The sequence below is a fragment of the Crocodylus porosus genome, unplaced genomic scaffold (assembly GCF_001723895.1).
Source record: "Crocodylus porosus isolate Cpor-Errol unplaced genomic scaffold, CroPor_comp1, whole genome shotgun sequence".
NCBI lineage: Eukaryota > Metazoa > Chordata > Crocodylia > Crocodylidae > Crocodylus > Crocodylus porosus.
Genome location: NW_017728931.1, coordinates 16115065 through 16129496, shown reverse-complemented (window position 1 = coordinate 16129496; position 14432 = coordinate 16115065). Strand labels below are relative to the sequence as shown.

Below are 14432 nucleotides of genomic sequence, written 5' to 3'. Positions count from 1 at the left end.
TTGAATCTTAACCCAGAGCACTTCAGCCTGCCCTTCCTCTGACCCCATTCTGCTGGCAGAGAATGCATAGTGCTCCTTGACATAGAGCGCCACACCCCCACCTTTCCTTCCTTCTCTATCCCACCTGTAAAGCCTATAGCCCCTAATGCTAACTGCCCAGTCACGGGATGAATCCCACCACGTTTCTGTTAGCCCTATGACATCTGGGTTTGAACTAGCTATTCTGAGGGCAAGTTCCTCGTGTTTATTCCCCATACTGCGAGCATTGATATATGGGCATTTAAGGCCTTGCAAGACTGTGTGTGCCACCCCCCATTTAGGGAGACTGTCTGGACCCCCGTTTCTTACCTTAGCACTCCTTGCTTTTGTCACCTGTCTTGCTGGGATGGGGTCTCCTCATCTTCCTGCGGCCCCCTCCCCCAGCGAGGCTAGTTTAAAGCTTGCCGTACGAGATCAAGAACCTGGAAGAGAAAACACGCTTGCCTTTAGGAGAGAGATGAAGCCCATCCGACCCCAGCAAGTCCCCCACCCGAAAACATGGGTCATTATCAAGGAACCCAAAGCCTGCCTGGCGGCACCAGCTGCATAAGCACCAGTTGACCACGCCAGTGCTGGCCTCGTGTCGCCATCCCCGCCTACTCACCCGAAGAAGAGAGGAAAATACCACCTGTGCCCCCGTGTCCTTCAGCTTGTCATGAATGGTTTAGATAGTAAATAGTTGTTTCTGTTTAACTTTGATATATGTCTTGAAGAGTGTCTCTTAAATCCTGGGAGAGATGTTTCTAGAGAACAACCTCAACTGCAGTTGTAGCGATGAGAGAAAACAGGGTCCTTCCAGTCATTTTTCTATGATGCTAGAAAGCCTATAGCAGAATCCAGATCTGGGTTTGGATCATGCACCTTCTTCCACTCTGAGGTCATCCTACTAGTCTTATCATTATCCTTTTATCATGGACTTTTCCACAGCAATGAAGTAAAACACACGCACACAATACAAGATGATACACATGGTTTCATGAGCAGAGAGTTAATCTAAAAGAGCTCCCCTATACTCCTATTTTACTGAGCCACTGAGAGATTAATACATGTTGGCTTCCAGTGGGGAACTATGGGCTGCGCAGATACAGCTAATTACTGCTTAAACTGAATTAAGATACAAGACTTTTTCCTGAAGTCAGTGAAATATTGCCAGTTACTTCACTGGACTCCAGTGGTGCCATATAAATTTATAGACATAGAAACATAATTAGGAAGCAAAATAGTGTTTTATAACTGATGCACAAGCACACTCAAAGCAGTGAGGCAAGCAAGCAAAGCACCCAAAAACTGATTCCAAAATATATATATAATTAGATCGGTTGATGTAAAAAGATTTGGCAAACCAGCACCTAAAAGTAACCTGAAAGCTAATCATGAGGTTTGTAGTCAGTTTGTCAAGGAGTGGAAATATGCACGTCACAGGCTTCGCTTCCTCCAAGTATAATAGGGTCTAGCACTCATCAACCTCTGGTCTGCATTGTTTAGGCCAGTGATCAGTGATTCTCACCTGACAGCATCCTGAGGTGTCTTAAGATCTTTTCAGGGCGCCGCAGAGGTGCCATGCAATGTTAGCACCGTTAAGTATGCAAATATGATTCACAAGCCAAACACGAAGATTTCAGATAGGTATCTATAGTGTTAAAAGCATTCTGACCTGTTGTTGTCTGAGTTCTTTGCAACAGAAAAAAATGCTCTATGAGCTTCCTGTAGTCCAAAAACAAGTGAAAAACAAAATCAAGTGAAAACTCAGAGCTGGCATTTTTCAAGGGGGCCCTTGAATCTATTGTGGGGTGTCTTAAGTCTAAAAAGACCCATTGGTCTAGGCGGTCAGAAACAGAGAGAATGTATGGGATCCAGCCCTTCAGGTGATGCTAAGCAAGTCCACCCATTCCAGGGTTCCTGGGTCCTAAAGGGCATCAAGTCTCTCTTCCCACAGTCATGCTGGGAAGGTTGTGACCCATGTCAAATACAACTGCAGGTGTCTGTGAAAGCATGGGTTCAGTATCAGAGCAAAATAAATGTAAAAAAATGTACATTTTTGCCTGGGCTGCTCTCAACTAGGCTGTATCCAGCCTTCCCAGACCCCAACCCCTTTATTCTGCTCCTATCATGCCTGATATCTCTCACATGGTGGGGTTGATTGAACCCAGAACAGCATATTATTCCCACTTTGTGGGCCAGCAGGGAGCTTGAATACTCCATTACAGGACCACACACTCATTCCTGCGCATGTTCCTGCTTGTTAATGCATTGTCCCATGAAGGTTACAAACAATCAAAATTGACTTGAGTGCAGGGGAGCAAGGGTTTCTGCCTCTTTTGTAATTCCTTTAGCTATATGGATTATTCCACTCAGTAGAGCTCCAGAGTGGGGTTTTCAAAAGGGCCATGTGACTGAATCCACTCATGGTCAAACAAGGGAAAGAGAATGTTTTGGTGGAGCAGAGGCAGGGGAGAAGTGAAAAGGAAAGGAAGAAGAGAGAAGAGTTGGAGGGGAAAGACTTTTTAAAAATTAGAATCCTTGTGTTTTCTAGGTTTTTTTTCCATACAGTTTTCCATTGAAAGATCTCACTGTTCTTTACAAAAAGGAATGAATTACTTTACTGTCCAGGTACTTACATGGGCACTCACCAACATAGCATATGAGTACCATGAAAAGGAGAAAGCAAATGCAAGTATCAAATTCCCCTTCCTTTGCTCCTTGTAGGAGAAAACCTGATGGCAGCTGACAAAGTAGTTTGTTGCCTACCAAAACCACACTGCTCTGAACTAGTTAGCCTCTAAGGGTGCCTGTACATGAGCAGTGACGCTGCTCTGACACTCTGGAATTCCATTGCATCGGAGCAGACTCAATCACAATTTATCGAGTCTGCTGGAGCATGGCAAGTCCTGTGCTCCAGCAGCCTTCTGCGTCTCGTGTTGTCTGAGTTCTTTGCTCTGGCCTAGCTCTGGGATGCACTCTGAGTAAAGCACCACACCCCCACCTGCCCCCAGAGTATGTGTAGAAGTGCCCTGAGGTGCCACCCTGCCCTGCCTTTTGTCTGACTTCAGTTTAACTCTGGTTACCACCTCCATGACTTCTGATGGAGCTGTTCCACTTAGCATGAAATAATTAAATAGTCATCGGGGCTAAATACAATAAAAAAGCCTGAGGCTGAATTGATTCAAACTTCACAGGTTGTGAAGATTGAATCTAAGCTGTGTGGATTCAACCAATAAGCACATGAACAGAAATTCAATTTTGATTCCAGAAATGCAACCACGTGCCTGTAATGGCCCAAACCATAAGTGGGGGTGGGGAGAGGGCACTAGAGCATGCCTCCTTGCTAGGCTGTAGCAGACAGCTTGGGCCAAGGCTAGCCTGTGTACCATGCAATTGTGGGGGAGCTGCAAAACTTCTTGTGATGCCGCCGGACTGTGAGTTAACTTGAATCTGGAGGGGATCTGGGACAGAAGTTCCATAAGCTACTTTAACTTAAATCAGTTAAGTCTGATACTACATCCATCCAGGTTTATCTTAAACTGGTTTCAGCCTTTTTGAAAGTAGTTTATGTGAATTGAACTTCTATTTGAACCGGTTTCCAGTCACTTATAGTGGTTTTCCTGTAATTTCTGTCCCTAGCCCTGATAAGAGAGAGAGAATCACTTTATCACTACTACATGAGGGGGGATCTAATCTCCAGCCTATTGACTACATATAAAATATTTCATTATTTATTGGAGCGAGGCTGTCATGCAGATATTTCCCACTCGCAAAAAACAAGACTAAAGAATTTCTCTCTCTGGCACTACAGCACCTTCCTGTCTAATGGCTAAGGCACACTCCTGAAAGGTGGGAGATGTAGGTTCAGACCTCCCTCGGGCAGTAGTGAAGGAAAATGCACCCTCATCTCCTACATTCCCTTAGTGAATACTCTTAATTATCAGGTTGTTGGAGAAAAAGGAAATAGTGGCACAACTAAAGCTGTTCTATTTGAGGCCAAGCATGGTTGGTGTTCCCGAATTAGGCCTACTGGATCAAGCCCTGCATGTGGAACAGGCAAAAAAATGGTTAATTTGTGAATCCTCTTGTGAAAGAGAGTGGTGCCAAGCTACTCAGTCAGTACCATCGGGATTCAGGTACTTCTAGACTTGCCCAGAAGCAAAGAGAGAGGTGTTGAAGGGGTTCACTGTGAGAAACATAGATGCCTGTAGGCCTTCAGTGCCTCCAGGACTACGTGGCAACTAATGGAGGAGTGTGAAGATCACAAATTTGGATGTAAGTTAATAAAGCTGTAGTCTAGTGCCTAAATGCTTGTGTGGGTCTAGCCCTTAGCTTGAGTTTCTCATCTATAAGATTGGGGCAGGAGCATTATGAAGAGAAGATAAGGACTTTGAGGTGCTCATTTATATCAGTAAAAGATTCTAGATAAATATGCTAATTATCAATGCAAAGAGGCCTACACATGACTCTTATCCCTTGCAGGATTGAATTTTGTAGGTCTATGTTGTATGAAACAGAGATGGTTGAAAAACATCAGTTGTTTTGTGTAGGCAGTTAAGGGAACTTTTCAGATTTATTTCCCACTAAAAGTTTCCAGTTGGTCCAAAACTGATATTTTTTAATATTGAAACAAAAGAAAAATTAAAAACCAATGAACAAAAAAATGGGAAAACAAATTCATCGGGAAAAAAATACAAATTTTAATCCAAAAAATACTGTGATGAAAACATTTTAGCCAGCTCCATCTTACACATAGGACTCCTCCTTGTTCAAGAAGAACAACACCATGAAAAGTCTCGGTCATTGACAGGGAGGCTTTCAAATACCTTATACTGGACACATTATTTAGTCAAAAGAGAAGAGCCCCAGGGTGCTGTGGTGTTTAGTTTTCCTAAGTGGAGAGGTTCATGCAATACATGAAAGTACATGTTTTTTCTTCCTTTCAGTAGCCCTAAGAGAGATTCAGTGGATACCTTCCTTTTAAAGCTAGTATAGGACTCAGAGCTATTCCTTATGTTTATAAAATGGGGAATCAATGTAGAACTCATATAATCTCTAGCTATTTTTAAGCCTACTCATTATGTATTATATTAATTATATACATACACACACCACCATACATATTATCATACCAGTTTTAACTAATAGCGAAACCAAAACAAACAGGAGAGGAACTGTATGCAGAAGTGAGTGACATATAGCACTGGACCTAGAACAAAGATATCCTGGCTCCTTGTTCTGTGCTTTAACTACTATACAAGGCTGTCCTTCACTGGCTTGCTGGTGAGGAAATGTTATTTGCTGCCTTCACAGTAAAAGGTGACATAAGGCCATGTTGGTGTTCTGGCAGACTGAGCTGCTCCCATGTGGGTATGACATCAACCGACCGACCCCTCTGCGGAATTCTTGATTCCATAATTCCTAGTTGTCTGTTGTTATACTGTGCTATACAGACATCACAAGTCAGAAGGAGAAGTAGATCTACCCCTGGCTTTCTTTGTCCCAAGAGACTGCTGTGCAACTGAAAGACATGAAACTAAAACCTAAGTATCTGTCAGACTTTTAATTAGCAGCATAAAGACCGTTTGCCAGAAGGAAATTTTGAATCAGTTGCCCAAATAGAAAGCATTTAACCTCTCAATAGCTCTAAAATAATTACAGTACTTGATTTTTCCCCCAGGGGCTTATTTTTGAAAAGCAAATTTAGAAATGGTGAAAATACCAGTTTTATGTATGGATCATTAAAACCATGCTGTGCAAACAAGGTATAGCAAAGCATACGTTTTTTACCAGTGGACTCCTCCACTGATGCAATGGACTGCCTTGATCAAACTGTCTTGACATTATCAGTTGGGAGCAGTTGTGTTGGTGGATGTTGTACAAATACTTGTCCCTTTTAAACAAGCCTCTTGATTCACATCAGTTGTAACAATTTGCGATCATTAGTGTCCTAAAATGGGTTCAGACCAGTTTGAAAAGGTGGTATATCCTGTTACAATTTTTATATCCATCAGTATGAACAATCCAAGTCCTTTGTAGAATTTTATTTCAGGTTGCTTTGCCTGCTTTGGCAGTGCCTCTTGTTGTTTCAAGGCTATGAAAAACAGTGAAAGAGAAGCAATGTTTCTTATGATAGTCCAGCCGCGTCTGATACCTCCCAAAATGTATCTCATGTAAAACTACTTCATAGATTTCACAGATTTCATAACACATTAGGGCTGGAAGGGACTTTGCAAGATCATCAAGTACAGCCCCCTGCCCAAGGGGCAGGAAGTCAGAAGAGGTCAAATGATCCCAGCAAGATAGGCATCTAAGTGTTTTTTGAAAGTATCCAGAGTAGGTGCTTGCACCATGTCTAGGGGGACTCTATTCGAGGCCCTGGGGACTTAGACAGTAAAGAAGTTTTTCCTTATGCCCAGCCAAAAACAGTCTTCCAGGAATTTGTAACCACTGGACCTTGTCTTCCCATGGGGAGCCCTGGTGAACAGACGTTCTCCCAGTTCCTGATGCACCCCCCTCATGTACTTATAGACTACCACCAAGTCACCCCTGAGCCTATGCTTTTCCAGGCTGAAGAGTCCCATGTTTCTACTTGAATGACAGTTTCTTGCCCCTCTTTTCACAGACTGCAGGCTACTTTGGGATTACGTCTATCAGCTACTTTCTGACAGCCGGTACGAAAACTTCATCCGATGGGAGGACAAGGAGTCCAAAATATTTCGGATAGTGGATCCCAATGGGCTGGCCCGGCTGTGGGGAAACCACAAGGTAAAGAGCAGGAGGCATTTTCTATCTATGAAATACTGACTTCCATAGGACTCAGAGGTTTCATAGGTTTATTCCACAACATTAGATGGAGAGAATGCAAGAGAGAAAAAATTATTGAGAAATTTAATCTTTCATTCTGTTTACAAAATATTTTAGTCTTCAGCAGCACAAGCTGCAAAAAGCCAGACATATAAAGAGCCTTTTAGTTTGGTGTAAAGATAGTTAGTTATTAAATGTATATGCATTACAGTTTGTAATGATTCTGTTCCCTCAAGTTACCTCACTCCTTCAGGTATGAGCTTAGCAGACACTCAGGTTAGACTGAAGTATAGAGGGTTTCTGGGATGGAACTGTCCAATCAAAAAGACAGGCATTTCTATTTTGGGACTCGCCTGGGATTTGAGACAAGTTACCCATTTTCTGTTTCTGAAGGTTATTACTTAACATTTCTCTCTGCATTAATAAGACCTGTTTTTTCACGGTGGGAGAAAATATTGTGCTATGACAAACATCAGTATAACAGACTTCAAAGCTTTCTTGTCTAAGAATGATTTTGCTTGTTTTCAACCTAACACTGCCAAAGAGTAGAAGCTGCATTGGCAATGTGGTCATGGTGAAGTGCTGTATTCCTGTTACGTGGACTGTGATTGAAGAAAAGGTGAAGATTTAAAAAAAAATTAGAGATAACTTTTGGGGGCCTCAGTTTTAGAATGATACATCTTGGGACACCTAGAAAGTGTTTCAACACATACTTTCACCCACATACTTTGTGTGAGCTTTACACAGTGCTTTGTTGCTGGTATACCCTAGGAGTGATGATAGATAACCCATGCCAGGCCTGGAACAGGCAAACCCTATGAAGTTACACGTTACACTTTGACCATGATAAGGACACTTCATATGCAAGCATCTGCATGTTAAAGCTCATTAACTTGTGCTAAGTGCCCTTTGAGCATCTCAGAGTTATGCCATTTCAGGTGAGGGTTAATTCTGGGCCATGCTACCTAGGTCATGTTAGGGTAACTTCTTTCTGTTTCATGGAGGTAAAATAAGCAATTTGACAGCACTCCAGCATCCCAGGTTGCACTACTCCAAGACCCCCACATCACCCAGAGTGGGATAGAGCCCAGGTGTCCTGATTCCTAGACAAACCCCTGCTTACCAGCCCTCTAGTGATAAATCAAAGCTGTGCAGCAAAGAAATGGTATTAACTCTTAACATGCGACTACTCACAGGATGTTCTAACTTTAACACCACTTAAAACTTCACAGATTTAGTATGGTCTAAATGCAGAACTTCCCCCTAAAAAGCTTCCCACACACAACTCTGCTTGTGCACCATGTTTCTGCCTGGTGGCACCTGCTACTACAGATCATCACATCAGCCCACCTCTGCCAACACCTTGTCTCCTCTCCTGAGCTGAGATTTCCAATGTGGTAAATTGTGTGGGCAGTTTCATAATGTAAACAGATAAACATTTTAATGGCGTTAGCTTGATTTACACCAGCCTAAGTGAGAAGAGAAACAGTATCTCCCTGTCCAAAGAGTTCCATAAACATTAACTTGTTAATGGAGAAGAATCCCAGAGGAGCTCTGCACTTAACAGGAAAGTTGCTGACAAATGCAGTCTGTTAGCTATTGTCCATACACCGTCAAGGCCGTTCTTTAGAAAGATGCCTACCACATTCCTGCTGAGTTGAGCAAGAACTTCGTTCAGTTTGAAGTCATTTCTTCAGTTGATAGAGCCTTTTCTTGTGTATGGTCCAGCATGACCTTTAAAATCTTACCCTCAGTGTTTTTGAAGTAACCTGCATTCAGATTGCTCTATAGAAAGACTAAACCAGAAAAGTTTGTGATGAAAACTATAGGGGAAGGATGGATCTGCCAATTGCTTCGTGAGCTAGGGTAGTTTCCTCAGCTAGCTGTGTTATAAAGCTCCAAGAAGAGCTAAAGAAATGAAGAATTTAATTGCCTTATGTTGCTCTCCTTTTTATTTTGGGACAAACAGAACAGAACAAATATGACCTATGAGAAAATGTCCAGAGCCCTACGCCACTACTACAAACTAAATATTATCCGGAAGGAGCCAGGACAAAGGCTTTTGTTCAGGTAATTCTCTCTCTTTCCTATTTTTTCTGTCCTTTCTTTAGGTGATTTCTCTTTGAGAAGGGCATGATGAACATGATGATGCTGCACTGTTAGTAGCGTAATACTGTAGGCCGTGGCCTTTGAAACCACTTCTTGCTAGCCTGCCAGGGGACTGTAGCAATTTACCAGATTAAAGACCTGATTCAGTACCCACTGGGTTCAGTGGGAGCCTTTCTCTTGACTCCAGTAAGCATTTGATCTGGCTTTACAACCTCATCTGGGCACCTCCCACTTGGTGTCAAGGTCAGAGCCAGAGAGCAAGTCTTAATCTAAACCAAAGTCTCATGAGCTCATTGTACTGGTGCTCAACTCAGCATTATGATTGCTCAACTGAGTTTGGGCATTTCCAGAGCTGTCGTGGGTTAAAACAAGTACTATTGAATGAGAGGTATGCAGTGCCAGTGTCTGCTCTAAAGAATGCCAAGCAGACATAGACATCGCATGTATGTGTGTGTAACATGTCAGTACTGAAGCAGAGCTCTATATCTGTTCTGGCCTGATTCTTACTGGATTTGGACAACCTGAATACAACCCAAGTCTCATCCAAGCAACACTGAACTCATTGGAGGTCTTTTCCTTTGACTTCAGTAGGTTTCAGATCAGCTAACAGGAACAGGAAGCGTATTAACATGAAGACACCAATTTGTGTTTGATTTTTTTTTTGCATGATAATAATGAGAACCACTCAAAGCATACACTCAAAACATTTTTAATAAAAAATGATATTTTAATTGAATGTTTTATTTAAGGCAATCTTTTCTATGAAAGAAAGAAATAGGGTATAAGAGGATAAAAGTAGCAGAAAATAATATTTCATATTTTTTGGAAATTTGAGGGGAAAACAAGCTTTTGGCAACATTTTCAATTAAAAAAAGGTTTCTCCCTCCAGTTCTATTGCTTTCTATAGTGAAAAAGATGACCAGCTATATTAAATCAACCCATTAATGGTCCTTTCTGGGCTGTTTCTCACCAGTAAAAAATAATACAAATGTGACATTATAAATAACATGATGGCAATTGTCTTCTGAAAATCTCCATGCAGAGCTTTTAGTAAGATGGAGATGGAGAGAGATCTATATATCAGAGTGGTTGAGTGTTTTTCTGCAACAGGAGAGGTCATTGCTAATGTCTGACACCATTTAATTCATCACCATTTATTATTTTATATATTTATATTTATAAATGCTGTAAAGGAAGTCTGATGCAGATGCTGTAGGTGCCCTTGACATAACTTTAAAAATACATCTGAAATAATACAGTAAGTGTAGTGATATGTTTCATTGCATCCTGTTTCACATGCATTTAGAAAGGGAATGGACACAACGTAGAGGAGACCCAAGATCATACTCTGCTTTGACCTAACCCCTACAAAATATCATTAAAGTCAGTAAGCCAGACATGGCATGAAAGTCAGGGCAGGAGCTGACCTACAGATTTAGTATGTTTTCATTTTAAAGTTATGGCCTGAGTCACCACTGTTGTTATACCCTTCTGCCTGTGCTCACACAAACAGAATTACTCTATAGCACAGTGCTTCTCAGCCTTTTTAGACTCAAGGCATCTCTCCATAGCCTTTCTGAATTTAGTGGCACCCTTTGTGGATACAGACAGACAGAGTCCCTACTTTTCCAAGCACAAGGGAAAATAAGTCCTTTCTTCCCCCAACCTTTGCCTTGATTCATGAAGCCCAAGAGTCCTCTGGTTGAAAATCACTGTTCTAGGAGCTCCGCTTTTTGCAGGGTTGAGCTGAGACATTTTAAAAGTACCAATTTTCGCTGAGCTTCTGCTTCATGGAGATCCGAGCCCCTATCTGCAAGTGGGGATGGTTGGCCTAAATCACTGGAGACAAGGGGCAGACGGCCTTGCCTCCCTGACCTATGTATGCTCTCTCAATCTCTCCTTCTCCCACTTCCCTCCCCCCAGCCCATACCAGCACCAGTCTTTAGCTGCATTTCTGACATTAGAAAAAGAGGATCACCAGATAGGGGTATGGATGCGGCAGGAGGTTTTCTGGAGCTGCCCTCTGCTTTAGATGCTCCTGTCCCTCAGGAGCCCTCAGTCCCTTCATGGGCTTGAATTAACAAAAGGGGATGCTGCCTTTCAGCAGGGTCTGCAGCCATTCTGCTTGGTGCTTGGTGCTGGCCAGGGTAGTACCATTTGGTATTAAACCATTCCCCAATCCCACTAGAAAGAAGGCTCCCCAGATTGCCAGTGGACTCCAGCTTCCCCAGCTGTCTGCTCTCCTGTATCCCTGGCTCCCAAAAGCCAGTCAGGCCAGGGAGCAGCTGCACGGGAGCCTGACCACTGCCCCTTGGAACTGGTGCACCCCGTTTCTCCCACTGAAGCAGGCATGTTTGGGCGCAGCAGGTCCGGGCAAGTTCCAGGAAGCTACATTGCCTAGTCTATCAGTGCTGCTTAGCGTGTGGATTGGGTAAGCCAGCAGAGAGGCACATGGACTCTGTAGGGCACAACCTCCTAGGCCAGCCCACGCCCCCTCCCCCCAAGCACTTTTCCTGGAAACAGAGGTGCCCAGGAAGGGTCTGTCTGCCCTGCAAGCTTCTGTTGAAGGGAGACACCGTGTGGGGTTGGACTGGGAAGGGCTGTAGCAGGACCAGGGGTTCCTGTCTGCTTTTGGTTTAGCAGGGAACACTAATGCAGGCAGAGCCTTTCCCAGTCACACTGTGGCACCCCTTAAAGGGTCTCTGAATACCCCAGGTGAGAACAACTGCTTTAACATAAAACAGGAGTCACACAAGGGTGACAAAACACTGCTTTATTTCTGGTGCTTATGTGTGTGTGATTTCCAAAATTAGAAGGGATGGCAAATGCTCAGAAGAGCCCCAGGCTTTGCCATGCATTTGCTGACAGACTTAAGATTTTTTTCAGGCTCCATCATAAAAGGCCTGCATGTTACAATCTCATGGGAGGAGGTGCTGTCAGATTTTTCCTATTAACTTCAGTGGGGATGTTTGGAGGGTCACGGGTTTTGACAATGATTCCACTCATCAGCTTTGTTTTCACTAGGTGAAGATCCTGGCTGTACATTCAGACTAAAATAAAACTAGTCCTTCTGATTTACTAATTACAACCTGCTGTTTTCCCCACTTTTGAGGGACTTTGATAAGGTGGAAACTATTCTAGTGCATTTGGGATACCTAAACATCCCACATACTTCATCCTAGTTTTTCTAACATGGAAGTGATGCATGTTTCAAGCAGCATTTCCTCCTTCCTGTGACCCACTTTCTCGTCTCATGAATCCAGCACAGAAGGCAAAATCAGAGCTTTAAAACCCTGTTTGTGTACAAAGGTGGTGGCATAAACCCAAAGGATATATGGAAATGAGCAGAGGCAGGGATTAAAAGATTACCATGTGTCCTTTCCCACTTCCTGCATTTGCCCAGCCCCCACAGCGTGTCTTTCTTCCCAGCCCCCGATGTACCCATTGGCGTAGGGGAAGGGTGGGGTAAGAGGCTGGAGCTCTCAAGATTCCCTGCCCTAATCACTGGCTTCTGCTACTGAAAACCTGATGGCAAGTCAAGCTCAGAGACAACTTTCACTCTGATGCACTGCTGTAATCCAATGAGAGAAGACAAAGACCGAGGCCACAGCTGCCCGTTTTGGCCTTCAAATACAGAGCAGAGCAAAAGTGGAGCCGGAAGGCACCACTTTGCACATTTGACTTCTCCTCTTCCTTCTGTCACATGGACGCATCTTCCCCAGTACAGAGAGAGAGCCATCAGCAGTAATATTGAGAGGTGGGACCTGCCACTCCCTTCCCTGAGAGTCCTGCTAGACATGCCTCTGCTTAGAAGCTTCCTGCGAGGGCAGGGCTCCCCCAGGCAGGAGAAAAGGAAGTACAAGAGGCACGGAAAAGCCAGGTAGTGCGTTTACACGTCTGGTCCTGCTAAATTGGCAGCGATGTAATCATTTCCTTGACAATGAGCTGTGCTGTTCTCATTGACCCAGAATAAGGATGTCACTCTTGGTTATGGTATTAGAAGAGGATGTCCTGAGAGAGAGAGAGAGAGCTCATATCTAGCAAAGATTTGTAGTTAATAGTGTTATCCTTTCAAACCTGAGTGGTTAGCCAAAATTTTGAGGTCTTGCAGATTTTTCTGGTTAAAAAAAACTGATTCTAGAGTCAGGTGTTTCTCTAATGAAGTCCCCATGTTTACAAAGGATTTAAGGCCCCAGGACCGTCTTTGCTTGCAGTTTTAAACCATTTTCCAGTCAATGCTGAACTCAAAAATGCTCACTCAGGTTCTCTCAGGATCACTATTAGGGCTTGTTCTGCTTGGGTCCTTGGGTTTTTCTGGCTCTGCTTTGCTGATGTTTTCTTCTCTCTCTTGCAGTCTTAGAATCCTTCACAAAGCAATAGCCAGCAGAAACCCTCCAGCTACATTTATGTTGTGTGAGCCTGTGTTTTAGGTGATGACATGTGGCCATGTTTCAAATGGAGGGCCAGGGCATTTCAGCTGTCTGGCTCCACAAAGGAGCACTTTATTCTCTATAAATGTTTGCTTTCTTTTTCATGTGTGGATACTTCTGTAAACAAATGCTGCTCTGATTGTATTCTGGGACAGGCTGTCAATACTTGGAGATGTGGGGAAGGACCATAGGTGGTAGAAAGTACAAATGGGGAAGAGCAGAGAGTCACTTAGCAAGTTGCAGGGAATAGAAATGTGCAGATAGTATTGTAGTAAGGGGACAAGCCAAGGAGCCCAGAAAGTTCAGAGACTTGGTAAGAGACAAGTCCAAGGAGCCAGGGTCATTATATAACTCATGTATCACTTTCTGTTTTGAAGGTTCATGAAGACCCCAGATGAGATTATGAGTGGCCGAACAGACCGCCTTGAGCACCTTGAGTCCCAGGAACTGGATGAACAAATGTACCAAGAAGATGAGTGTTGAAGAAACAAGTGCACTGCCTCACCGGGTTTATGGGAGAAACATCTGCCTCAACAGCTAGGGTAGTTTGTGAGGGGAAGAAACGATACAGGAGCAGAACATGGGGTCGGCGCTTAACTTGAAGACCATGCAGGACCCAAGGCACCTTAATAAAACAAACAAACTGGTGGAAGTGGTGCTGGCAGGAAGGTGGAAGAGAGAGAGCCTGGACTCATGCACTATTTCATCATCCCTATGGAGTCTCCCCTGAGTTGTTTTTAATTTTTCTTTCCTTGGCTTGTTTGTTTCAGTTTTTTGGGGGGGCATTTCTTGTTGGATTTTTTTCCCCCAATAAACCCAGTTTAACTTTTCTTAACTCATATAGGACAAGTTGTGAGATTTTGCTTCTTCAGAAGGCTTTCCTATGGAAATAGTGTGCTATTGTTCTTTTCTCTGCAAGTCTCATGACCATAACATGGCCTAAAAACATTGGTGGCAGTGTCATGAAAGAGATCACCTGATGGTTCCATGTGCTGGGATCACATTTGCTCACGCTGTCACTGGGGAAGGTCTTGAGCTACCAAGAGAATTTGGAATACATATCTG

General features: G+C 43.4%; 1 protein-coding gene across 6 annotated transcripts in view; it reads left to right on the top strand.

The window, feature by feature from the left end:
- The window catches only part of ETV6 (ETS variant 6), a 169836-nt gene extending 155628 nt beyond the window's left edge, over positions 1-14208 (top strand). For all 6 annotated transcript variants that reach the window (XM_019544267.1, XM_019544266.1, XM_019544269.1 and 3 more), the window contains 3 exons: positions 6647-6789; positions 8798-8898; positions 13745-14208. In XM_019544267.1, coding sequence (XP_019399812.1) covers positions 6647-6789; positions 8798-8898; positions 13745-13850 — 350 coding nt within the window. In that variant the 3' untranslated portion in view covers positions 13851-14208. The remainder of the gene's footprint in view (positions 1-6646; positions 6790-8797; positions 8899-13744) is intronic.
- The last annotated feature ends 224 nt before the right edge of the window (positions 14209-14432 follow it).